The sequence below is a fragment of the Crassostrea angulata genome, chromosome 6 (genome assembly GCF_025612915.1).
Source record: "Crassostrea angulata isolate pt1a10 chromosome 6, ASM2561291v2, whole genome shotgun sequence".
Taxonomy (NCBI): Eukaryota; Metazoa; Mollusca; class Bivalvia; order Ostreida; family Ostreidae; genus Magallana; species Magallana angulata.
Genome location: NC_069116.1, coordinates 40359863 through 40384812, shown reverse-complemented (window position 1 = coordinate 40384812; position 24950 = coordinate 40359863). Strand labels below are relative to the sequence as shown.

The 24950-nt window shown below is 35.1% G+C and overlaps 2 protein-coding genes across 3 annotated transcripts; one reads left to right on the top strand and one right to left on the bottom strand.

Moving 5' to 3' along the window:
• The first annotated feature begins 6879 nt into the window (after window positions 1-6879).
• On the top strand, window positions 6880-7804 carry LOC128187017 (uncharacterized). Its single transcript, XM_052857048.1, has 2 exons — window positions 6880-7048; window positions 7296-7804. Exons 1-2 carry the CDS (start codon window positions 6998-7000, stop codon window positions 7593-7595), a joined length of 351 nt encoding a protein of 116 aa, XP_052713008.1. The 5' UTR covers window positions 6880-6997; the 3' UTR covers window positions 7596-7804.
• Window positions 7805-18493: 10689 nt separating this feature from the next.
• On the bottom strand, window positions 18494-23403 carry LOC128189510 (uncharacterized). Of its 2 annotated transcripts, XM_052861147.1 has the most exons (6): window positions 22827-23403; window positions 22356-22485; window positions 22249-22265; window positions 21676-21872; window positions 19685-21550; window positions 18494-19630 (listed from the first exon to the last, which is right to left on the bottom strand). In XM_052861147.1, the coding sequence occupies exons 5-6, from the start codon at window positions 20260-20262 to the stop codon at window positions 19042-19044; spliced, it is 1167 nt and encodes a 388-aa protein (XP_052717107.1). In that variant the 5' UTR covers window positions 20263-21550; window positions 21676-21872; window positions 22249-22265; window positions 22356-22485; window positions 22827-23403; the 3' UTR covers window positions 18494-19041. The 2 variants fall into 2 exon arrangements, with proteins under 2 accessions (XP_052717107.1, XP_052717105.1); XM_052861145.1 differs by having other exon boundaries at window positions 18494-21550.
• Window positions 23404-24950: the final 1547 nt, after the last annotated feature.

Genomic DNA, 24950 nt, shown 5'->3' with positions numbered 1-24950 from the left:
TCGTAACACATGATGGGTTGTACCAATTTAAGGTAATAGTTTTTGGCCTTACTAATAGCCCTGCCACATTCTAAAGATTGATGGAAACTGTATTGACTTGATTACAGTGGGAACGTTGTTTAGTTTACTTAGATGATGTTACTGTCTTTGGGACAACTTTTAAAGAAACATTATCTAATTTGACCAAAGTAGTTGATAGATTTAGGAACGCAAATCTCAAATTAAAACCCAAGAAAATGTGTTCTATTTTGCGAAGAAGATTCATTCTAAGTATCAAAAGATGGAGTTAAATGCGATCCTAATAAGATTCGCGCAGTACAAGATTGGAAGACCCCAGAAAATGTAACTGAAATAAAAGGTTTTTAGGACTAGCTTCCTATTATAGGAAATTTATACCAGACTTTGCGACAGTGGCATGTCCACTTACTCGATTGCCCCAAAAGAACGTACCGTTCGCGTTGGATAGTTCCTGCGAAAAAGCATTTCAAACTTTTAGTTTCTTCGCCAATATTGTCGTATCTAAATAGTAATGACACTTTTGTACTTGATACCGACGCTTCCAATGATGGAATTGTTGCTGTAAAGTAAAACTTTATCTTAAACTAAATGTAGATATTGCACAACATACCGAAAGTTGTTAGCCGTAGTAGTGTTTGTTAAACAATCTTAATACTACCTATTGGGTAGAAAGTGTTTACTTAGAACGGATCAATCGTCCTTAAAATGGCTTCGTAATTTTAAAGAACCCGAAGGTATGATAGCCAGATGGATTTCTGTGCTGGACACGTATGATTTTGATATACAACATCGCAAAGGTTCTTTACATGTAAATGCAGACGCTATGTCCAGACGTAGATGTAACTAGGAGAACTGCGAGTGCACCGGTGTTAGGGTACATGTTGTACGTTCTACGAACTCAGGTCACAAACAAAACGGTGTTACCACCAACTGGTTAGACCAATGGTCTGATGACCACACTTCAAAGCTCCAACTTGACGATCCTTCTTTGAAAACAATGATTGAAATTATACAAAACGAGGAAAATACTTTAGATCCTGTTTATAGTACCAATTCTTAAATTCGTCAGTTATGGGATTTAAAAGACACCTTTATGGTAAAAGGTGGTATTTTATACCGCCAATCATTCAGTATACCTAAAAATAACCAAAAATTGCTGTTAATAATATTAAAATATATAAGAAAAGACCTTAAGAACCAACTACACAATAAACGCATACCGGGACATTTACATGTAGGCAGAGATAAGACTCTAGACTCTTTACGCAAACGATTTTACTGGGCTGGAATGTCATCCGATGTCGAAAGATGGTGTCAAAATTGCACTGTATGCACGGCGAAAACCAGGACCAGGTCTAGGCAAATCCCCCATGCAACATCGCCCTGCATACCGACTATTACATTATATTGCAATAGATATTATGGGACCTTTATCCATGACAGAAAAACAAAATGAATACATAATAGTCCTAGGTCACTATTTTACCAAATGGAAGGAAGCATTTCCTTTACAAAACCATACTGCACAAACTGTAGCAGATGTTCTCATCACTGAGTTTACATGTCGTTATGGTACTCCATATCTTATTCATACCGTCCAAAGAGAATTCGAATCTCAATTATTTTTAGATGTTGTGTGCAAAACTTGACATATATAAAACACGTACTACTCCATATAGACCTCAGTCAGACGGAATGGTCGACCGATTTAATCGTACCCTACAACAAATGATTTCAGTTTGTAAATCAACATAGAACTGACTGGGATGACCATCTATCATATGTGACGATGGCATACCGTGCTGCAATTCACGACAGTACCAAATGTTTGCCAAATTTATTAATGTTAGGGCGCGAAACAGAGTTCCCGACTGACATTTTTGCAGGCCATCCGCCTTATTATAAAGAAGATATTTGTATCAATGAATATGTTGAGTTTGTAAAAGAAGCAATGTCTTCTGCATTTCAACATGCTGGAGAATGTCTCCAAGCCAGTTTCATTAGACAGTAAATAAACATGATGAGGATATCAAAATAAGAACTGATTTAGTTTGGCGGTGGTATCCTCCATGGGCCAACCAAAAATGAGGATTAGGTCGGCGGGGTCCATGCAGGTTATTCAAAAGATCAGTACTGTCACATATCAAATAAAGTGTTTTAAAATAGATGTGTTAGTTGTGGTTCATGTTGTCCATTTTAAACCTTATGTTTCGGATGGGCTTGACTCGTCAAATTATGAGTTTCACAATATATGTGCATTTCAAGTACAAAGCGAACATGACTCGTGTAGCGACGCAATAGAACATATTAGGTTTGAACAAGAATCGTTCAGGGAATTTCCCCCAACACACAAGACATGGTCGTATAATTAAACCTCCAACCCGTTTTTCACCATAAGTTACAATTTACACAACTAGGCACTTACATGAGAATTGCAATACGTTTCCCTTGACTGTTATTACAAATGTATTGTTATTATTATTATTTTACCATGGCATGTTCATTTCATCATCTTCACCCTCATAACTTATTATACTACAACACTGAAAGTGAAATTAAGTAAGTCTTAGTAAGTTTGAGTCTTATCACTTATACAAATCAGAAAAGATGTGAATTCATACATAAACTCACACATAGAGGTCATTTTCAATGAGCAGAAAACATATTCTATGTGTAATTAATTACACATATAATCATGTACATGATACTGTATTCATGCATAGAGTGGTCAGTGTTATTGTTTTAAAGCATAGAAGATCATTGTACCATAGTCATGACTGGAACATTTCAGTGTAGTATCGGGCATAAACATATACATTATTCACTATATTTGTTAGAACATTGAACATAGGTTTGCTTTTGTACATTTATTTTATACTGGATAGCTATATACCTAGATATTTTACAGTTATTGTATACTGGATTATTGCTACCTAGTTTGAATGGAAATATTTGAGATATATTCTTAAAATTGATCGAGGAAATTATTTTTACAATTTTTAAATTATGACCATTTGTTTTGTGACATTTAAATGGATATGAGTGTATGCATCACAAAATGTAACCACAGAACAATTCAATTCAAAATTAAAAGAACAATACACTTTATAAGTGTCAGTAAAATCACAAAATACCAAAAAAATTGTTTATTTTAAAAATGTTTCTTTATATTTAATGACGATATTTAACCAGATTTTGACAGAGATTATAATCGAAATACTTGGAGTCTTTTTAACTATTGTTTTTATTTCATAGCTATTTAATAAATTATAAAAGTATTTAATTTAATACTGCAGCAATTGCAAATAAAATATTTTCGAATCCATTATCATATTTTAAGAAGGTCGTTAAATTAAAAATTATCATGAACTGATTTTAATTGCCAATAAAATTATAAATGTGTACGCAGTGTGATTGTGATTTCTTAACAATTGGTCCGCCTACATTTGTATTGTTTGTTGTTGAAGTCCATGCATGTCAACTAATGATGAAAATTAGGGCTTCCTATAAAATTTCCAACCCGGTATTTTTAGCACGTTCCGTTCATTTCTTACAAGGTCTTCTACGTGTATAGAACATTTTTCGTGAATTCACGTTTTAGTGAATTTGTGTTGCGTTACTTTAGGTACATGTATGGCTCGTCGTTTGTCACTGCGCGAGGATTCCCACTTTCTAGTGCGTTACGTTTGCGACGAAAATCTTTAAGTGCGAAGCCGTGTGTTCTTCAAGACTCAGTCTGACTTGAATATTCAGTGTGAAAATGACGCATAAAGAGAGCATAGCCTTCAAATGGGAAATATAAGTTAACTATTTATGGAAGAGTTGATAAGAGTGAGGAAACGTGGGAACTGCTAATGACTTATCTCATCAGATTTTCAGGTGTTTCAAAAGGGTTTAGTCCATTCCCGCAAAACAATGGACAGATGTGGGGAATGAATTTTATGGCGTTTGACAATTAAAATTGTAAGTGGGGATGGATTCCTGGATGATATTGACCTTTACAAATTAGAACTGATGTGTGAAAGAGTTGATGGGGATAATAGGTATTACAGCGCTAGCATGGCTTGCTTTCTTATCGAGTGCACAAAACTAGCGGACCCATGTCTAGGTTACCCTAAAGCGTTCCCCACGCTACAACCCTTTGCTGCAAATTGATAGAACCTCTATCAGCCCAGTTACCTGCAAATACAACAGTCACCTGTCGGTTTCAGTCTCCTCTTGTCGTGAAGGCAATGGTTTCTTACATGTATACGAAAATGACACAAGATGGAGATGAATGGTCATGCACTGTTAAAACACCTAGCTCCGGCATAAATTTCGTATTTTGTGGAAATGTAGATGACGCATCTTCCTTTTGGGGACTTTTTCAATATGACACAATATAAAGTCAAGCAGCAGAATATGTGTAACTTTTAATTTATTGGTAATATTGTATACTGTGTAAATGGTGAAATTAAGAAATTGGCTCTATGTGAGCACACATACCTGTATATATGCATGTACAATTTAAGATTTAATTTATTGATTCATTATAATTTCTTCATATATTTAATGTTTTAATGTCCTACCGAGATGCTTTTTGCGCACCAAATACACGTTAACCGATTTTTATCGGATTAAGTCGTAACATAGTTACTGAAAATTGATTACTACTTTGTTCTAGTTACCTTGCTGAGTGTCATACCCCAAAAGTTTTTTGAGCACTAATACACGTAAACCGATTTAATACCTTGATCCAGTTACCTTGCTGAGTGGCATACCTTTCCTCTTTTTATATTTAGGTTGGGGATGATTTTATATAAAATGATTATTTTCCCTTAATTTGGAAAGTGCAATTTCTAACAATAATCAGTTTGAAATATTTCAAAAAAAAGATAAGAAAAAAAATAAATCCTACAGTTTTGGTGGTATCGAACCCACAACCTAAAAACCCAAGTTCTATAAAGTTACCTAATGTATGGTGCTCTAACCACTGAGCCATTTCATTCACAACAAAGTTTGTTGTTTAAATGCTTTTTGAGACGTTGGCCACGAATTTACGGACTTTTTATTATTTTTCTAAAACGTTCAATTGTTGGGCTACCAAATGACATTTTTAAAGTATAGTGGGTCACCTCTCCGCATTTTTGTTGATTAAAATCGGTTTAAATTCCATTAAACCGCATTTAGAGTATGACAAAAATATGGAGCTCAGGCCCACTCTATAAAAGAAAAGGCATTGAAGTTTTAAAAATGACACTATTTGGAGGTTTTGACACGCATACGCCAGTTTAAATCAACCTTTTGCAGGTAATAAAAATATTTAATGGTTACAAACCGATGTTACGTTAAATATACGTTGTTTTCAATCATTTTTAATTTTTTTTTATCAGATTTAATGATATTTAAATTTTGCAGTATCTAAACATTCCCCATGTGGGCATTTTACACACCTTATTCACCCATCTTCTTTGTTAAAGTCAGTATTTCAATTCGCTTTACAACTTCAAAACTATGAAATATAATATCGATAAAATATCGGAGCAAAAAGTTGACCATAAAGAAGTAAACATACACATTTATCGAATTTAATAACCTTTATTGCGTCTTTTGTTACCTGTTTGTGTATTAGCTCATCGTCAGCTTAAATAACATGGATGTATTTTAGGTTAGGGAGAAGTTTGATTATTGCTAAACTGTTATTATCGATCTTGTCGTGTTTTCGTGTAATGTTCTTTAAATGCATGGGGTGTACATCATTTCAGTGCTCAGACCCCTTCTACCTCTACAAAAAGTAGAGGCTACAAGCTGGTAGAGTTCGTTATGAAGTTATGAACCAGGTAGCCAGCCAGAGACAGGGTGTATAAATCCGTGCAGCTTGTATGCCTAGCCATCTTGCGTGTTCGGCATGGGGGTTCATGGCACTCGCTTAGGGGAGGACACTAGATTTGTTTGCTACCTCCAGAGCTGGTCCTGAATATCTCCAGCAGATCTCCATTGTTTACCTTCTATTTGTAAAGTAGACAGTGGAGATCTACCGGAGATCTCCATTCTGCAAACGAGCAAATTAGGATTACTCTTGCGGCTCTCCGATCGAGCTTGCTCATTTTGTTATGGTAACCTAGTTGTCTCCCTTGGCTCCAGCAAACTTTGCGGCCATTCGCCCAACATTGTTTGTAACGTATGAATATGTTGTTTTCATTAATAAATAAGTGAACTTATATTTGATGTTGTTAATTTTTTTATTGGCAGGAAGGCAGTCGGGAAATGAAATTTGCAGTAACAAAAAATATGGTTAGCTACAATATTCAGTTAATTGGTATAGGCGCTATACCTCTTTGAAAATAGTTACACAGAATGGTATTATAATCATTCTGGACAAAAGCATCAAATTATTCTAATGTAAAAATTCTTGTAAACTTTGGCTTCAAAAATTTCAGATTATTTTATATATTTGCATGAGATTCTATGCTGATATTTATGCTGAGATTCTATCACACTCTCAAGATTTAATTTTGTACGTGACAAGCAAAACCCATAGCGTACTAGTATATTCCAAAGCTTTCAAATGTAAAACTGTGCTATATGAATAAAATATAACTTAAACAGAAAAATACATTAAAATTTCATGAAATTCCTTGCCTTCTGTCATTTTCATAAAACAAAACCTACCGCACGAAAAATAGTTCTCATAAAAAACTTGTTTATTTATTGAATTTAAATAGGTTTTCTTAATGAATGTTGTATGAAAATGAAAAAATAATCTTTTCTGTACCGATTTAATAAATAAGTTCATACTGATTTTTAAAAATACAATGAGCATATGCTCTTTTCTTCTGACGGTAGTCATTTTTATTTCCATCCGCGTTGGGTGACGTCATAATGATCTGACATCACAATAATCATACAGACAAACTGTCATAACGACCAAAGTCACATAAACTTTGCGTACAGTTTTACCACCTGATTAATTTTTTGTACAGATCGTTAAAATTGAGAAATGGACTCTAAATACAATTCAGAACCTAAGGATGGCCCAGTCACCACCGTGGTAAGTTCTTTGATCAAGTCATTTATTTCTTTGTCTTATATTGTGTGTTTGCAGTTCATTAGTTTGTTAGGGTTCTCTTACATTATTGATTTGTTAATGACCACAATTTGAGACAGCCACACATGTTACACAGCATAAAATTTGTTTATTATTATAATGACAAAATCATATCATTTTGTAGTTGTACATAGATCACATCAGTTAGGATATCCAATCGATTCTTAAAAATGTAATACTTTTGTAACAGGGTAGCCGGCGTGCCGTAGGCGATAAGGACCGTAATGATTATTTGATAAAAAGGTTGGAAGAAATGTTCGCAAAACTGGAAACGAGATCAAAGAACACAGATGCATGGGAGGGTGAAGACGAGGAAGGGGAAGAAGAAAGAGGAGAGGAGAAAAGACGGCGAAAACCACAGAGACAAGCAAAAGAAAAGTTCTCACCCAACGTTAGCGAAACAGCCAAAGCAGGAGGACTTGGAGATGCTGGGAAAAACGTAGAAATTATTCAACAGAAAGAGAGAAATAGATTTTCCTTCAGAAATTGAATTAAAACAACAACCATGGCCAAAGATAGAAAATTAAAGTCGTCGGAGGAGATACGACAAATAATGAACCTGGCCCTCCAAAGACAGAATAAAATCAAAAGGAGACGAAAACGCGGGACTAAAAATGCTGAAAAGTTGGAGAAAAGAGAAGAAAACATACTGTAAATATTTAACATTTAATAAAAACCGTATTAGTGTACACTAAATGAATCGATATTCTACTCCAGACAATGATGAAAATACTACGGTAATCCGTGTGTGTGTGTGGTGGGGGGGGGGGGGGTTATCCATAAATTCAATTTCACTATTCATTTCCTTGTTTTCAATTCAATTTTTTTACATGGTTGCAAAATGTGGAGGGAAGGGCCAGTTCCATCATACTTCACATCATAACTCCATCATAATTCACTTTTTATATGAAATTCTAAAATAAATCTTCTGTTCCACTCCAATTAAATTTATGAAGGAGCATAATGATATTGTCAGCATGGGTTTTTTTTAAATAAATCACATTTTTGTAACAAAAATAACATCTACTATATTTTTTTTTACAGATCCGTAAGTGAAGAATGTACCAAGTTTGTTGAAGTCGATGCCATTCAAAGACTTGACAATTTGAACGTAAGCTGTTCACTTAATTTTCTCAATAACACATTGATCAGATAGGATAAAAATTACTAGTATTATAAATTCGATATTCTCACATGAGATACTACGGAATTGATTTGCACGTTTGACGTTTAGTGGTGCGATTTTTTTCAGAGCACATTCAATGCAGAGGCATTTGAACTGCAGACGGCATATTGCGAAAAATTAAAACAAAAGAAAGAACAAATGGAGGCTGTTCATGCGGAATTGAAGGTAAGCCACTACTGTGCAAAAGTTTCTGTCCCAGGTCTCCGAAAATCGCCCTTTAACAAATTTGGAAAATAATAACGTCTATATTTAAAGATTATTTCACGCCCTTAAATTCCATGTGCTTTTATGACGTCACGTAAATGGAGTATTCCCGCATTTTCTCAAAAGCATAAAAATCATCAGTTTTTCTTCATTTTCAAGAGTAGAAGGTATAGAGCGCAATGTGCTTCAAAACCAATTTTACATATAGTATTGTTTATATTATTTCGCATATCATATTATAAAATGGTGTTGGAGCAAGCGGTTCAAAAAACCGATACGAAACCCCCCATTAAAGTACGTACTTTTTGTGAAATTATCTCATTATTAACATATCATATTTCCCTTACTTCCATTAGACAATTTATATTTATAAACCACCTGAATTAGATATATACATGTATTAACCTATATTTTAACAAATTTTAAAGCTCTTTTCATAACTTTAAATTTTGAGGCATAAAACGCTTTATCCATTTATGATATAGTTCTTTCTTTTTTATATAAAAGTCATAACTTAACAACAGAACATCTATGTTTGTTATTGTTTTTTATACTGAACTGAAACTGAACTTTATTTATTTTACAACGATTGATAAACAAGTTCTACAACTTATATTAATATCTCTCGTTGGCACGGATGTTAGCGCGAGGGGGTCATTGGTGTGGGAAGAAGCCGGAGTACCCGGAGAGAACCCACGTGTCCAAGCGGGCGACCGCCAAACCCTATCACATACGACCTCTGTCGATCACGGGGATCGAACTCGGGTCGCAGCAGTGAAAAGCGAGTGTATTGTCAACTACGCTACCTGGACACCTTGTTTTTTATTGTTTTTATATTTTTATTTTATTATTTTTTATTTTTACATTGTTTTTTATTTCAAGTAAAGACAAGGGCAATAAAATAATGTTCCTGATACTTCTTGTCTGTTTTAGTTATAATTGAATAGACTATCATCCTAAATGTTCTGTCTGATGACGAAAATATTGAATTTATACAACAAAATATTTTGTATTTTCTGCCTCAACCACAAAAACGATAGCGCTGCGACTTTGATTAGTATGCTGTAGCCTTACTATCAGGTTTCTTAATAAGTTTTAGAGTAAGTGGAGGAAAATAAAAAGTAGAGAGCGATGATGACGGCCGAAGGCCCAAACCGAGGTCCACCGGTTCAAGGTGTGTGTGTGTGCGGGGGGGGGGGGGGGGGGGGGGTTAGAGTTCGAGAGGGGAAGGAAGCCCCCGCTCTTTCGGCAAAAGAGGGGTAGAAAATTTATATTGTTACATTGCAGCCATTTTGACCATATAAAAAAAAATATTGTACAGCCTATCCATCTTTCCTCCTTGAGGTTTGTAATTTGTTGTAAATAAAGATGTTTTAAACAAATTGTGTTGATTTTTGTAACTTGCCCTTGCAACATGTTTTCACGAATGACATATTGAAAAATTACCGCAGAATCTGGCCCCAAAGATCGTTTTTGTAAACACACTGTAGGTTAACATTGAAAGTGGAGACTAAATGCGCGCGCATTCTTTCGGACTGTAAACAAACGCTTGTCATCAGCAAAGAAACCACGGGCGAATGTAAAAATACCGATATTTTCCAAATGTATACAAAAGACACTTAGAAAACTTTAACCCATGTTAATCAATATATAGATATTATACATGGACAAATTAAATACAAATGAAAATTGCATTATTAAAAGCCTTTCTTCACTTTCACTAAAAACGGGGGTTCGTCTCAAAACACAAAATTACACGTTAAAACTAGATGACTAAAACTTTATTTTTAGAATAACTTGTCTTGTATCGAACACGATGTCCAGAAAACGATGTTTAAGGTCACTGTATGCTGAAGCGGGGCAAAGCAGCATCTCAGAGTTGGATACCCTCTCAGAACAGACATGGTATTAATAATATTCAAGTTAAATTCTTACTTAATTCAGTTAAATTTTATAAAAAAACCCAATGGTAATGAAAAAAATAATGGTTTAAATGTTATGAATTATCACCAAGATTGTGTTAAAAAATTAAAAATGTATTTTGTTCACAAAAGTCCATATTTGGACTTTTTAATTAAATAAGACTTAAAAAAAGATCATTATTGTATTTCCAATAATGCGCTCAGTTGGCATAGCTTACGCTAGTGTCATGAAAAAGCCGTAAGCAAAAGATTATACCTACAATAATAAATAATGTACAAAATACTTGAAACAATATATATATATATATATATATATATATATATATATATATATATATATAATAAGCACAAACATTGCAATAACTCTCAAATTGAGATATACCTGCCCATAGTGAATGATAAAGATATACATAAAGCACAGAGAAATTCACCTTGTTGGAGCTCCACCTCCGCCCCGTCCGGGGCTTGAACTCACGACCTCTGGAACCCATTCTCCTAGCAGTGAGCGGCCACCGCGCTAACCACTGGGCCATCGAGGCAAGACAAAAAATCTTGCTTTCGATGACGAAGGGAAACTAACAATGTGTATCGTCCTGATCCTCTCAAATTGTCGTTTAACTGCATTCCACCTGTATCTCAAACGACCGTGTAGTGAGCGACCAGCGCGCTAGTTTCCCTTCGTCATCGAAAGCAGGATTTTTTGTCTTGCCTAGATGGCCCAGTGGTTAGCGCGGTGGCCGCTCACTGCTAGGAGAATGGGTTCCAGAGGTCGTGAGTTCAAGCCCCGGCCGGGGCGGAGGTGGAGCTCCAACAAGGTGAATTTCTCTGTGCTTTATGTATATCTTTATCATTCACTATGGGCAGGTATATGTCAATTTGAGAGTTATTGCAATGTTTGTGCTTATTCTCCCATTGAACCCATTCTCCTAGCAGTGAGCGGCCACCGCGCTAACCACTGGGCCATCTAGGCAAGACAAAAAATCTTGCTTTCGATGACGAAGGGAAACTAGCGCGCTGGTCGCTCACTACACGGTCGTTTGAGATACAGGTGGAATGCACTTAAACGACAATTTGAGAGGATCAGGACGATACACATTGCATAGATATATACATATAATAAGCACAAACATTGCAATAACTCTCAAATTGACATATACCTGCCCATAGTGAATGATAAAGATATACATAAAGCACAGAGAAATTCACCTTGTTGGAGCTCCACCTCCGCCCCGTCCGGGGCTTGAACTCACGACCTCTGGAACCCGTTCTCCTAGCAGTGAGCGGCCACCGCGCTAACCACTGGGCCATCTAGGCAAGACAAAAAATCTTGCTTTCGATGACGAAGGGAAACTAGCGCGCTGGTCGCTCACTACACGGTCGTTTGAGATACAGGTGGAATGCACTTAAACGACAATTTGAGAGGATCAGGACGATACACATTGTTAGTTTCCCTTCGTCATCGAAAGCAAAATTTTTTGTCTTGCCTAGATGGCCCAGTGGTTAGCGCGGTGGCCGCTCACTGCTAGGAGAATGGGTTCCAGAGGTCGTGAGTTCAAGCCCCGGCCGGGGCGGAGGTGGAGCTCCAACAAGGTGAATTTCTCTGTGCTTTATGTATATCTTTATCATTCACTATGGGCAGGTATATGTCAATTTGAGAGTTATTGCAATGTTTGTGCTTATTATATGTATATATCTATGCAATGTGTATCGTCCTGATCCTCTCAAATTGTCGTTTAACTGCATTCCACCTGTATCTCAAACGACCGTGTAGTGAGCGACCAGCGCGCTAGTTTCCCTTCGTCATCGAAAGCAAGATTTTTTGTCTTGCCTAGATGGCCCAGTGGTTAGCGCGGTGGCCGCTCACTGCTAGGAGAATGGGTTCCAGAGGTCGTGAGTTCAAGCCCCGGCCGGGGCGGAGGTGGAGCTCCAACAAGGTGAATTTCTCTGTGCTTTATATATATATATATATATATATATATATATATATATATATATATATATATATATATATATATATATATATATATATATATACTCTATGTTATGCAGCAGAGTTGAAAGCACAACATTTCAAAAGAATTGATTTCTAAATTAAATTATCTTAAGAAGATAGAAAACTTAGAAAACTTTAGAAGAGGAACCCCAACTTGACTGTTGTAAGGGAAGGGAAAGGTAGAGGGTGGGACAGAGGTAGACGAGGAAGACGAGTTCTTCATGCCAAGCAATTTGAACAAAAGAGGAAGAAAAATTAAGGGACCTTCATGCTGAATCTTCCGAACAAGAATATGTAATTTGGAATGAAAAAGAATTACAGATTTGGTATTCACACCGTCATTTAATTTAAAAGACCTACAATCTTTTCCACTATTTGCATGAATACTAGCCCCACCTGACTCCACCCCCTCCAATTGTCCCGCCATGCACCCTCTTCCCAAGGTCCGTTAGAATAAAAACTTCATCAATTAATGATGATGATTAAATCAACTCTCACATATTTCTCGATCAATGCATTTTCCTAACCTGTGTTGCATTTGAAAAACCTGCATTTACGCGACTATTCTAACTACAAGTATAAAAGTAATAAAGCTACAAGTATATCGAATCTTGAGCCGTTCCCCGATGACATATCTCTAAACTTACATTTGAACAAGAAATTCCGCCAAACTCCTGTCGCTGTTGAGGTTTAAATAATATTTAAACCCATTCCAGTCGTCTATAACATCACCAATATTAATTGTTATGCTTTGGTATCGTCGCATTCACTCTAGATTTCTTTTCTTCTTCTCTAATGCTGTCAATTTCGGCGCCATGTTTAAAGTTTAGTCACGTGATGTTTCAAACCATAATAGAACCGCATTAGTAAGCTCGTGTCTTGTTTTGATTTTGAAAAGTCTAAGTGCTCAAAAAGTGTAAATTTTAAAAAATTGGTTTTTGTGATGTGTTACAAGTATGATTAGGTCTTTTATTTCTAAATTCTAATTCTCAAATTTATTTTAATGAAAAAATCATGACTATGCCCCTTTAAGTCTGAAACGCCAAAAAACTGCCACCTTTCTTGAGAGTTTTGAAAATAATACCATAATTGTCTAAACAATGTTCCAGCATATTTAATATATTTAATTTACCTTAACAGGATGAACTTTGGCTCTTTTAGTCAACAAGACTTTCAGTGTCATGTAATTGGCTTTCATTTGTATTATTGCCGACTTTGCCATCATTGTTCTTGCGACATGTACATGTAGCTGAAAAACAAAAGTTACTGTTACAGAAAAATGAATCAACAAAAGTCATCAAATGAATTTAATCAATCTTCTAAAGATGGTTATATTATAAATTTAAAAGGTTATTTTTACAAAAGGTTAAACGTCGTTGGTTGTCTATAGTATCATCACCTAATTGACTTTCATTTGTATCGCTGTCATCACTGTTGTTTCTACAGTTGAAAACAGCTGAAAATTTTAAAAAAAAATTATGATTGGGATAAAAAAAATCACTTCGGTCTAAAGATAACGGCTGAAATTGAATAGTGTCCGAGAAACCTGTAATTTTTTTTTATCTCACTACACCAAATGCACATTTAATCTATAATGTACAGAAACACCACCAGAAGCTATTCAAGGCCAATAGACAGAACATATATTTCACAAGAAGCTAAAGTGTAATGTCTTGAATTCTGAATCACGAGGTCCTCGCATAAATCTTCAAGACGGCCAATATTTATTCAACAATTATTTTTTTTCGTCAGTCACCTGTAAAAAAGCCTTTAGCGACAACCATCTCCTCCCCACCGAGATGTAAAGATTGGATTCTAATTCCCTCTGATTTCATAACTGAGGTACTGGGTGTCAAGACTTTTATGATATACATTCCTCTTAGCCTTCAGCATCTGTGAAGTATTTCGATGTAACTTCTTTGCTTTCTTGGGTATCAATGCTGTGGGAGAAGATTCTTCTTTCAAATCGACTGGAAATCAAGCTTATTGTATCCTTTGGGCTTTTTCACAGTGTCAATTTTTCACTTTTTGGATCTAGAACATCAACTACTGTCATCTCCACCTGCTTTAGTTAATGATTCTTTCCTTCCTGCATACTCTGTGGCAAGCTTTCTCTTTCGGTTTTATCCGACCCAGCTAAAGTACACTTTCAACCCACATTATCGTCTGTTTATATGCCCATTTCAATTTATATGGCTTGTGCTGTATTGTAGTGCACACTTCAAACTATGCTCCTCTCTGCGATTCTTTTTGCCCCTCCTTTCTACCAGACAGCTGACCCGATAAATGACCCAAATTTTTATTTGCTAAAACCCCTAAACAGTTCAATGTCATGAGTAAATTTTGTTCTCAACACAAAAAGTTTTTATGAAATGAATTATCATTAACATAACATTTGATATTTTTTCTATATTGTGGAATTAGGCTTAAACAAAGTTTGACTTAAAGCAAAACAGAGGAAACAATATATCTGTGAGCCAATGCTCACTAGTTATACCCCCGCTCTGATGTGAATATGCAAATTAAGCAAAGTCAACATTTAACAGAAAGCTGGCATCCGATTGGTACAGAAATATACCCCACAATATGGCATGCATAAACAAATAGTGTGTTAAAATTTCAAGCATCTGCGATAAATAGCTGCTGAGAAATCTTTGAGGAAAATTCGTTTGAAAATTTTGGCTAAAATAAAAAAAATACTAAATTAACAGGAAGTTGACGTCCGATTGGTACAAAAATATACCCCACGATATGGCATGCCTATACAAACACATATGTGAGCGGTGAAGAAGATTCTCCAAGATTTAATACATTTTTACTATATGGCCATAATGGCCCCTCTCATAAGGCCTGAACTAGGGACTATGAATTTAAGAATTATTCAAATCAAAATCATGCATTTAGTTTTTTATCCAACTTGTGAGGGAAGAGAGAAAAAGATTTCAAGAATTAATACATTTTCATTATAACACCAAATTGGCCCCACCCTAGGCCTGAAACGCTAACAAAAGGACCATGAATTTTACAGTTTTGGAAGTTTTTGCCTATGTGGCCCCGGCCATGAGGCCCTATGTGTTTGCATGGTCATGAAGTCCACAAACTTATAAAGCAATTATAAGCAGTTTTGTATACATGTAATATATTAAAATACTAATTGGGCGCCAGTTCAGGTTTTCCTGTTTTTGGTAAGCATGTTATAATTAAATGTTACATCCTCCCCGAACTCTTGCCGAAAGTTTTTATATCTTTAACTTTGATAAACAGTTTCATCTTTTCCTTAATATGTTCTTATGTATTTAATTGAAATTCAAGAGCAGAATTAAATATTTAAACTCATATACAGCCCCCCCCCCCCATTATATGCATTAACACTATATGACCATTTTGGCCATACCCTAAAGATAAAACCCCTTCCCCTGTAGGGGATATACAATTTGTAGAGTGTTTACTGGTAATTATGAATTCATATTTTCTTACTGATGTGTTGGAGTAGAGGAGAAGATTTTTGAAAAATGGTTAAGTTTTGACCATTTTTGCGCTGTCCCTAGTAAACTTAAACTTAATTTGAAAGAATTGGCTATATGTAGTTTTTAAGAAGTTGAACAAGTTCAATTGTTGAGGTGGCTCGACAGTGACAGTGCATTCTTTTCGTAGATCTAATGTCTAAGGTTTACAACCAATCTGTCGTGGTATGAAGGTGTATGAAATTAAAACACGCTAGGTTATGCATTATTATTTATTTCCATGCATATTTTAAACCAAAAGTGCCAGATTCAACGTATCGGCCCGATTGTTAACTGCCCGCACGGTGGATGATGAACTCGTCCTATACATTTCGTTCATTACTTGGTTTCCCCGTTCTGGAAAGTTCTATTCCATTCTCTCACCAGAGTTCGTGCTTCGCAAGGGAAAGAGAATCAAAAATAAAATCGCCCACTAAACGTTTTATTTATTAAACATTTGTCAAATCTTAACTTTTATGTATTCTCTAAATAGGCTCACAGTAAGTATATTCAATCTTTACGTAATCATTTAATATTATTTCATTGCAAGTATATATACTTTAATCGAGACTATAACCTGACTGGGATCCGCCAAAGCGTTTCCATCACCTTACTCTCATTTTTGTTATTTCGGGCTTGTTTATCGAAAATGAAAGAAGGTTTTTGATTAATTGTACAATAATAACTTAAAAGATTAAAATTCAGTTATACCTTACGGACATCATCTCACATGTGTTGAAATACCAAAGGTGTAAGCATGTACTCTAGTGTATGCAAATTGTAGTTTATTTGCAAAATGCCTTTATTTATAAGTATAGGTATAAAATAATGACGATTTTAATTTCTGAAACATTGTTTTTTAAAAAACTCAAAACTTGAGCAAACCATCTTTGGCATGTGTTCATTCATTATTATATGCACATCAATTGAATGCTACTTTTATGCTCTGAATACTTCGTTCCACTAAAAAATCTTTTTTTTCTCATTTCACTGAAAAAATACACCCAAAAAATCATTGGTCTCTGTTTCTTAAAATCATATTTGTTTTAATTTGCAGCCTTTTAACGTTTTGAGCCCCCAGCCCCGCCCACTTAAGTGAGAGCATGTAAAATATAGTTTGCGAATTTGCCTTTTTTTTGGTTAGTTTACATGCTTGTCAAGATTATTCGATTTGGCGGTCCCCTCCCTCCTTTCAAAAACGATACTACGTGTCTGTCTTATAATATTTAAGGCAAAATATCAAATCACGTAGTTACATCGACAACAGTACCACTTCGTGTTTAAAAAAACCAAATCCAAAATTAAACCAAAACCAGATCCAACATTCATTTCTTCTTAAAAATAAAGTACGTATAAGGATGTATAAATTTTATTTACAATGAAATCGTACGTACCGTTATTACGGGCTTCGCTGTAGATCACCCAGTAAAAGGAAGAACTTACAAGGCTCTTAATCAGAAGATGACTGCACTATAACATACCAGTAAATGCTCTATTTGGTCAAATAACAAAATACTATATATATTTCATCATTTAAAAAATGGTCAATATAACGAATTTTCCAAAACTTGTGGTAAACTTCTTATGCCCCCCCCCTTTCGAAGAAGGGAGGGCAAATTGCTTTGCTGCTGTCCGTATGTATGTCTCTATCTGTCTGTCAGTCGGTTGGTCCACCAACAAGTTCAATGTCCTTTTGACTTAGAATAATTACAATTAATTGCTTTCCGTTCATTGTCTCTGCAGACGTTGAACAAATTCATTACAGTACTGGATCCTGTTGCCCGATCGTTAGTTAATCGTTATATAGTGCTCCACGAATACATGTATCTCATTTTTCCTGCTGAGTACACAATTGCCTTTCACTGAGATTCTGAATGTAATGATATAGATTGTTTACCATGCTGATGTTCACTAGAAATTCGTGCATAAGATTATTATCCAATAATGTTCTTTTAATTTGTTCATTATTGATCTATATTTATTCATTGGCTAAATGGATGCTTGGTGTTTGCTGCACTCTTGGTTAGAGTTTATCTGAATTTTGTCTTTTACTACAGTAAATAAAAGTGTCGCGTCATATGTCTCAGCTAAGGATCATTAATTACCCTAATAAAATTCATCGAACTATCCGAACATCTGAACTGCAAAATGGGATGATCGAGGTGTGCACATGTGTATGTACTCACCTGAACTTTGTAGGATGTATTGTTGGATGCCATAGCTTTGACTCCCCGAAAGTGTATATTCTCATTTCATCATGATGGTAGTCACGTGCCGAGAATCACGGAGACCGTGTATTTACTTTTTACCTAGAATTTATATATGACCGATCTGTGTTGAACGTCCACGGCATTCACCTATTCAGTTACCTCTGCCCATTTAGGCCAAAAAAAAATCTGTTTCCTGTCACCTGACCAAAAAATAGGGTAGGTAGGTAGGTAAAACATTTTATTTTTCAAAAAAAAAATTATTTTTTAAAACTTGAAACATGTGTCATATTAATAGGGGAAACAGTGTTTTCAGGCCTCAGAAGAAGCTTTAAAATTTTCCATAGGGCCTCTGTGTAATAATGTCCTTTCCCTGCAAGATGCAGCTTTCACAGATGGGAAGAACAGTCTTGAACTTCTGCAAAAGTTCTTGATTAAGGTAACTCCGTACCTATAAAATCATGGGTTCAAAGTTAAAAACTTAACTTTTTTTTAACTTATTGGACTTGAATAAATGAAATATATATGTATCCATACTATTTAAGATGTAAGGTAACAAAAACCAAAGGCTGAAATTATCATCTGAAAATCACAGTTTTTTTGTTTAAAAATTATAAATAAGTGGTTGGATACTTGTTTGTATATTTAAATTTTATTGCTTACTATGCCAGAAAACTAAAATTAATTTTAAAAAAAGAAAAAATTGTTTGCATTAGAAAAAATTATAGCATTTAGATATATTACTTAGAGAAAAGTAGAAAAGAGTTATTTCCCTTTGTCATTATTGAATTATGTCGAATATAAGGATGAAAAACGCTTATTAAATATCTCCAAGTAAATAATGATTTGAGTTTTTGATGTGCACCTATGATAACATAGAAATTACAAATCTACTTGCAAGAATATCAATGAATTCATAGTTTAAGTAAAATGTATGACGTCACAGGAGGGTGGATTTACTTTAACTTCCCCCTCTCCACAACAATATGAACAAAGGTTTGCATGGCCAAAACCACTCCTGTAGTAGGATAATTCAACCGGACTTTGACATGTGATGGTTGACCTCGCCATTACCGTTTTATATAATGGATTTGAAGGAGGGAGTATCGGTGATCCACAGGTGTATTCTAGCTCACTAAGGTCACATACAATTGAATATTGTTGTCTTTCAGTTAATCTGTATTTTGAGTATACTACACGCGGTTTCCTGCATTCTATGCAATCTACAATTAATCTGGCATTCTGTACAGTACACAGACTTGGTGTTGATTGAGGTTCCTCAATATATCCCAGTACATCAACATTCTTACATGTATTTGTCAGCACAGTCGAGCAATCAACGCCTTCTGCAGGTTCTTCTGCAGGTACTAGTGGTTTCTTTTTTTTCAAAAGTTTCAGGGTTGGTCTGTCCTTTTCTGTTGTTTCTTTCCCTCTCACCTCTGAGTATGGAAGATAATGTTCACCTGTGGCATCTAACTGGGGGTCTGGTAGCCACGAAGGTAGAGGATTTCTAGGGGGAATGCAGCAAGATACATTGTCACATTTCTTGATTTGGAAAACGTACTGTGTAGATTTGCAGTGACGGTCCAACCTATCTTGGTATGACTTGATTTTTCTAGTGTGTGTCTTCTGCAATTTTGTCAGGTCCATGTCTGGAAATAGTTCTCTTAGGTGTCGTTTCATTACCTCAATATCTTGGTCACTGAGAGGATCCAAGACCTGAACAGGTTCATCTTTGCGCTTCAATCTGACAAATCTATTCTGAATGGTTCTTTTTACTTCCTCAAGAGATTCTGTCCACCCTTGTCTTATTCTAAAGTTGGGGTTTTCTTCATGAAAAGCCCTGACTTGTGCCATGCTATTCTTGTTTTTCAAAGCATCTTCAATCTTTTTCTCACAGGGTTTTCTTTCTAAAGACACATTTTGTAGTCCTAGATTTAAAATGCTCATCACCCTCTCTGCTGGATTTGTATAACTATGACCTGGTGCACAGCGAGCATGGATTAAAAGGTCCAAGTTAAACTCCTTAAACAAGCAGATGTTTGCTAGTTTAACAGCTTCCAGAGTGTGTCTTTGATCTACTCCACCGTCTGTGAATTTCAACAGCATTGGCTTAGGATCATTGCCTGAACTAAGCATCATCTTTGAAAGGAATGCTGCATGACGAAAAAAAGATGCAGTCTAAAAAATGGAATCATTCAGCACAGTTAAAACCTTTCCACGTACAAAAAATTTGTCAACACATTTTGGCACTTCGCACTGTAATACAACTGATGGTGTGAGTAAACACCGTGTCATGTCGTGATCAAGGGCAACAAGGGTGCTGGAAGTAGGTACAATTGATTTTTTCCCCCTTACTCCTGTTGATACTGCAGCACCAGGATCACCAATTGGTACTTTTGCCTTATCATCGCAGCATACCATCATGCATCTTTCAGCTTCCTCTACAGCAAATGATTTTAGATACTTAAACTGAGCATTGCAGAAATGACTGTCAGGATGAGTTGTGCGTAGTTGTCTTCTTTGAATTTTAAACTGTACATTTAAACGAGATGTAAAGTTCAAAGCCCCTTGGTAATATGGATTTCTCGGTGCAAACTGTAGTTTTACAAGACTTGCTGAAGGAACAGGGGTACCATGTGGATAAGTAGATACTGCTCTCTGGATCATGTCTGATATTGAAATGAATTCACTGAGATGTGCATGGCCATGTCTCCTGTCATCAGCAGCTTAAATATTCTCAAGAACTTCTTGAAGCTTTTCAAAAAACACATCAAACTTCGTGTTTGGTCTTCCTGGATTGGTATGCCTTAGATCTGCAATTAAATCTGTATGGCCTAATGAAATGAGACGTAAACGTTCTTGCATAACCGGATTAGTCGTTTGACTGCCATCAAATGCCAACTCCTTGTATATGTATTCTATAACAGATGGTGACAAGGAAGTTATATTATTAATCTTCTCTTTGAATGTTTTTTTCATCTCTCGGGTGTGAAATTCCTGAATTTCTGATCTTGCTGTCTGCAACAACCTGGCACCCTGAACTAATATCTGTGACTCTGCACGGTTCTCTAGTGTCCTACAGATTATGAATGAGGATGTTGTGGATCCACCTGTACTGAATTTAAGTATGTCTAATGGAACAGACAGCTGAAGACCCTTAAGGAATCGGTATTTCTGCTTTGAGTCAATAAATGGTTCATTAACATGCTGTTTTTCATTAAAAATAAAAAATTCTCCAACTTCCTTTCCTTTTATGATAGCATCCAGCAGGTGGTATTGCTGCTTAAATAATGATGATGGTGTCCTATGCTCAATAGTTGCATCTAGGTAGTTGCTATAGGAATCAAAACAGTCAGCCAGGCCCTGAATTTCTTTACTTCCCTTCCTCCATGCTTCAGTAGAAGAAGTTATGGGTCTCAATAGAACACTACAAAAATGATGTTCATATTTCAAAAGCATTAACAATTTGCCACTGCATGAGAAATAATCTTTGGTTCATCAAAACTAAATATTGAAAAGGTGATCGTAGTTGTAGCACAAATTTAAACTGACCTATATAAAATTTCTGCATGAGATTTAAGACATCCAGCATTAAGAGGCATCTGCTTCATTTTCTTCCTTTTGACCTCATTAAACCCTTGGTACATGTCAAATGCATCAAGAATTGGAGTAAGATCCTGTCTGTCATGTGCAGCATCGTTGATAGTCAAATGTTGGTTCGTAATATACCACAGAGCGTTACATAACACCTGGAAAAATAACTATTTTATAAGCCTTCATCAAGTTAACTTAAACATTTAACTATCTAAGTTGAACATCTTATCTTCTATTTTCCACTTAATATTTAATATGATAATACATGTCTTTATAAAAAAGAAGGCACAAATTTATCATGATTGATATAAAACTGTACATTGTGGATAGCACATGTATCTTTATATTAGATTTGGTAAGCAGTATATGTTTGTTAAATATATATATTAATATGACGACATTTAAGATGAAGATACAAGGATGAGAATTAATGAAGACTGGAGGAAGACACACAAAACCATATATAAGTGCACAGACTATTAACTAGCAATAGCATAGATGACCAATCCCTTTGCATAGTTTCAAACTTACCAAAGTAAAAGTCAAATCTGTCAGAGAAATAAAAATCTTTAAACTTGCATCAAAATGAATTTAATAAGCATTATTATCTTTAAAATTAATTTCATTGGAACACATACTTGAACTATATAGCTGCCCTCTGTCTGTAGCACTGGTTTAGGGAGATCCAACTTGTGTTGCTTAAAAAAGGTCTCAATCAAGTTGTTGTACAACTCATCCTTTCTGGAAAGCCCACCTTTGACCCCTGAGCTAGAAAAAGTTCAGTAAAATCTATTTATTTACAACACAAGCATTTAATATAAAAAAAATTCACTTGCACCTTATTTTAAGCAAACAGCATATATTTCTTCAAAGAAAAAAGTGTCTTAATATTGAGCCATACATGTACAATGTATATTATTAAAAGGTCTTTTTAATATGTCAGAATATTTTGACACCTAATTTAATATTTAAAATCATTTGATGTAGAACAATCTCTCTTTAATATGTTAACAAAAATATACCCCACATTTGCTGCTTGATACCGGTAAATAAAATGTCCGTGAAACTGTATCCATGGTAAAGTACTTTGTTTGTAGTTTGATACATACCTGCTACGTTTCTTGTCGGGAAAAGAACGACCACCTGCCATCAGCAATTCAAATGCGTTTACAGCTTTTTTAGTGGCATTTGCAGCATGTTGTTGAAGTTTATTCAGCTCAGGGTCGTCGGTTGCTTTGCATATGAATAAAAATGATCTTAAAGAAAAGTTGCGAACAACTTCTCCCACCGATAACGAACCGTGTATACTAGTACTTGTTTGATTTTGTGCCGACACCGTAAATTCTGGTTCTTTTGAATTATTCTGACAATCATAGCAAGATTCAAAGAGGTGTGTAAATGTAGTTGAATCCTTAACACTAGTGATTAATTTCTTCCCCTCTTTAAAATGTATACAAGGTTGGAATTCCAGAGACAACACACTGGTTGTCTCCGGACACGCCATGTTAACACAGTCAATGTTTATCGTGCGCTTTATCAACAAGACAGGTCAGGGTTTATTCTCAAACGTTTAGAAGACCGATTAGCTAAAACGTAAAACCTGTCGGTCAATCTTAATATTTCCGGAAAAAAAAACTTGGCGATCGAAAAATTTTTTAGGGTCGGGGGTTAAAATATAGGGTCGGCCGGGCGACAGGAAACAGGAATATTTTTTTTGGCCTCACTATTCTTTTTCGCATTGGTAAAAAAATTATTCTGTTTTGCTTTGAGAACTTCTTCATTTTTTCCACAAAATATGTTCGGCCAAAGACCAGTTGCTTCTTCTTTCTCTTATGACTGTGACAGTCCTTTTAATTACCAAAGGCATGGTAACACGCGCGTACAGAGATTTTAACAGAGGTAATTAATAAAAAAATCAATTAAATCTGAGTTAGCTAATTCATTTTTAATTTATTTTCGAACAAAAATTTAAATCACGTTACCTTACAAGCCATTAACTATTTGTGCATTAAATAAATGTGCAAGTTACGGAATTAACTTGCCGTTAATTTAACTAACGTTCGAGCAACCGAATCCTGGTCAGGCTTGGGGCGAATTACATTGAAAATGCATTACAATATCACAACTTCATGGATTTGGGCATTAAGTTACCATTATCATGACCTAACTTTCTTGAAGTTATGCATAATATTACCATGAGTAAAGAATTGCATTTCCAATACCATTACTTCACGAAAAATGAATAATAAGTTTTAAAAAAGTAATTAAAGTTGAGTAAAAAAATGTTGCAAATGTTAAATATATGAAACACCTTAGCATATCAACAGGTTCATTTATATTTATAATGAATTACTAGTATGTAATATTGCTATTACATTGTATGATCATCAAAGTTTTAAAGGTTTCATATTTTATCTGCATCATGCCGGGTTTGAAAATCTTCCCATTTATACTAAATAAAGATTCTATAGGAGATACTGTTTCACAATCTTTGTTAATGGATGATATGTGATATTTTTTTTCTTTAGAAAAAAAGAGGGCCAGCACTTTAAGGGTGTTATAATAACTGGAATCTATTTTCAAGATTCCACAGATCATGGTTTAAAAGTGCATACATTTTGCTTTGAAGAAAGACAGACTTTCTTATTATTTGTTTGTTAAATAATTGCGTTGGTACACTTTTCCAGAAGTATTTTGATTACAGGTACTTAATGCATCGTAGAGTTTGGTGGCCTTAATTCTATCTTTAAATACTACACAACATTATTCATACTACTTATTGGGGTTTTTCGTCTATAGCTCGAACTATCGATGATATTCATATTCGATTTTTTTAAAAGTGTGCATAATGATTCAATTAGAGCTAAACTACTTGCCATGTGAAATTACATATCGTTTTTTTTAGCATGAATAATACTCAGTAAAATCAACTCCCATTAGTACTTTAAGTTCAAAAGATCAAAATTATTTCCACATTTACAGTCCATAATGAAGGCTTGTGTAATCTATAATGTATGTTCAAAGGAGGGCAATTCATGTTTCACAAACATCTCTTGTTTAATTTTATTCTTCAAACAAGAACAAATTAAATATACACTATATCATGTGTGCTTTTTTATTAGGACAAATGAGACGTAGTTTTTAGAAATCTTTTTATCATTAAATAGGTCGCTTAAAAAAAAACTCGAGAGATGCTGTGTCAAATATAGGACATTTCGTACATCGTATGAGAT